This window comes from Centroberyx gerrardi, chromosome 8, assembly GCF_048128805.1.
Source record: "Centroberyx gerrardi isolate f3 chromosome 8, fCenGer3.hap1.cur.20231027, whole genome shotgun sequence".
NCBI classification, from domain to species: domain Eukaryota; kingdom Metazoa; phylum Chordata; class Actinopteri; order Beryciformes; family Berycidae; genus Centroberyx; species Centroberyx gerrardi.
This window is the reverse complement of record NC_136004.1, coordinates 34,334,303-34,336,810: the sequence shown is the minus strand read 5'-3', so window position 1 is coordinate 34,336,810 and position 2,508 is coordinate 34,334,303. Positions and strand designations below refer to the sequence as shown.

Sequence of the window (2,508 nt, the reverse complement as noted above, 5' to 3'; positions counted from 1 at the left end):
CACTTAGGTAGACAGACAGGCAGAAAGACAAGCTGGTAGGCAGACCTGTGATAAGCAGGCAAGCAGATACACAGACACCTAGGTAGACAGAAGGTAGTCAGACAGGCAGGCGGGCAGACAGACAGGTAGTCAGACAGACAGACAGAGAGACAGGTAAAGGTTGCTGAACAGTAGACTGGTCCAGACTCTAGAAGGGTTTAAAGGTGTGATGGTAACCATCACCACAGTAACAGTCTGTATGGGTGAAGCCAGAGTGGAAAAAGGTGTGCCTGGTGTTGCTAGGCAACAGGGTCAATCTGATGTGTAGTTAGTGGAGTCATTACTATGGGTACTGGCCTTCAGAGTGGTTTCTATGGTAACTGGTCAACAATTCCCTTACAAGCTTAATGTTACCTTGTCTCCATCTCTAACTCCTCATCTCCTCCCTCCTCAGAGATCAAATATATTTGATCTCTGTCTGATCTGTGATTCTTGTTTGATCTCTGATCTGTTCTTGGTCTCTGATCTTTGTTTGATCTGTCTGATCTCAATTTGATCTGTTTGATCTCTGATCTCTGTTTGATTTCTTAGTAATTAGAAGAAGCATTCATCCAGACAGACAGCAGATGGGTCCAACATATTAAAGTGTATTATTGTCCAGAGAAATGCTTTTACCAGATTCCTCAGTGCTCTGTCCTTTATGCATCAGAAGTCATCCTCTCCCCACAGCGCCGCCTAGTGGCCTTACTAGTCAAGTGCTAGACTAGTCGACTACTCTGCACAAAGCCTACAAGATAGACACACATACAGGCAGACAGACGAGCAGACAAAGAGACAGACAGGCAGACAGAAAGACAGACAGACGGAAATACAGACAGGTTAGAACTGACGGGGTGAGACAGGAGGTTAAATTTCAGCCTATAGAAGCAGCTGTTCTCCACCTGCCATCTGGTCACAACCGCTGAGGCTTTCATTCTGCTAACACTCATTAAGACATACTACTGCTAATACTATTAATAACAATGATAATAATAATAATAATAATAATAATAATAATAATGATAATAAACAAGTCATCTTGTCATGTGGAGAGCCAGCAGACTCAGGCCCCTGAGGTATATTCTGGTTCTGAATTAGGTGTCATTAGTCAAGGGAAGTTAAAAAACAGTTTTCTAACTTTACAGATGGAGGAACAGCTGGACTTTTTATACCATTCTAGGCCCATTTATTGCTGAATTTGACTTCTAGAGCTTTGTTAGCACTGTCAATAGCTGTAGCTTGTATTTTAAAGCTGGTTTTCAGAGAGAGATTTCACTGGAAAATACAGAATTTTCTATATTATTTATGTTGCCATAGTCTTCCCAAGTCCCTCTAACTTAATCTGAGCTGAATAAACACTGTAGACCAGCAGGCTAATAGTCAATGTAAGGTAATAAAACACTGTAGACTAGCGGGTCAGTAGTAGTCAATGTAAGGCAATAAAACACTGTAGACTAGCGGGTTAGTAGTAGTCAATGTAAGGTAATAAAGCATTGTAGACTAGCAGGTGAGTAGTCAGTGTAAGGTAATAAAACACTGTAGCCTAACAGGTCAGTAGTCAATGTAAGGCAATAAAACACTGTAGACTAGCAGGTGAGTAGTCAATGTAAGGTTATAAAACATTGTAGACTAGCAGGTGAGTAGTCAGTGTAAGGCAATAAAACACTGTAGACTAGCAGGTGAGTAGTCAATGCAAGGTAATAAAACACTGTAGACTAACAAGTCAGTAGTCAATGTAAGGCAATAAAACACTGTAGAGTAGCAGGTTTGTAGTAGTGAATATAAGGTAATAAAACACTGTAGAGTAGCAGGTTTGTAGTAGTGAATATAAGGTAATAAAACATTGTAGACTAGCAGGTTAGTAGTCAATGTAAGGTAATAAAACATTGTAGACTAGCAGGTTAGTAGTCAATGTAAGGTAATAAAACACTGTAGACTAGCAGGTCAGTAGTCAATATAAAGTAATAAAACACTGTAGACTAGCAGGTCAGTAGTCAGTATAAGGTAATAAAACACTGTAGACTAGCAGGTCAGTAGTCAATGTAAGGTTATAAAACACTGTAGACTAGCAGGTTAGTAGTAGTGAATGTAAGGTAATAAAACATTGTAGACTAGCAGGTTAGTAGTAGTGAATGTAAGGTAATAAAACACTGTAGACTAGCAGGTCAGTAGTCAATGTAAGGTTATAAAACACTATATTAGTTTGGGACCTGAGAAGAACTTTTGGCATGGTGACATCACTTCCACAGCCTTTACAGGAGACGTGTGCGTGTGTGTGTGTGTGTGTGTGTGTGTGTGTGTGCTGGGGAACAAGAGGGTTGAATTAGCCAATCAGAACACATGCTTACGTTGCCATGGAGATGGCATGCAACAGCAGCCCATGGGAACAGATATAGAGCGCATAGACAGGCAATAAGAGTAGCGTACAGATCTAGATCTAGATACAGATATAGATATAGGGCACACAGACAGGCTTTCAGTCAAGCTGCC

At 40.6% G+C, this 2,508-nt stretch overlaps 1 protein-coding gene across 1 annotated transcript in view; it reads right to left on the bottom strand.

Annotated features, from left to right (window-relative positions):
- Window positions 1-737: 737 nt before the first annotated feature.
- Window positions 738-2,508, bottom strand: part of fnbp1a (formin binding protein 1a) — a 41,380-nt gene continuing 39,609 nt past the window's right edge. Inside the window, exon 18 of the mRNA XM_071904514.1 lies at window positions 738-766. Coding sequence (XP_071760615.1) covers window positions 738-766 — 29 coding nt within the window. The remainder of the gene's footprint in view (window positions 767-2,508) is intronic.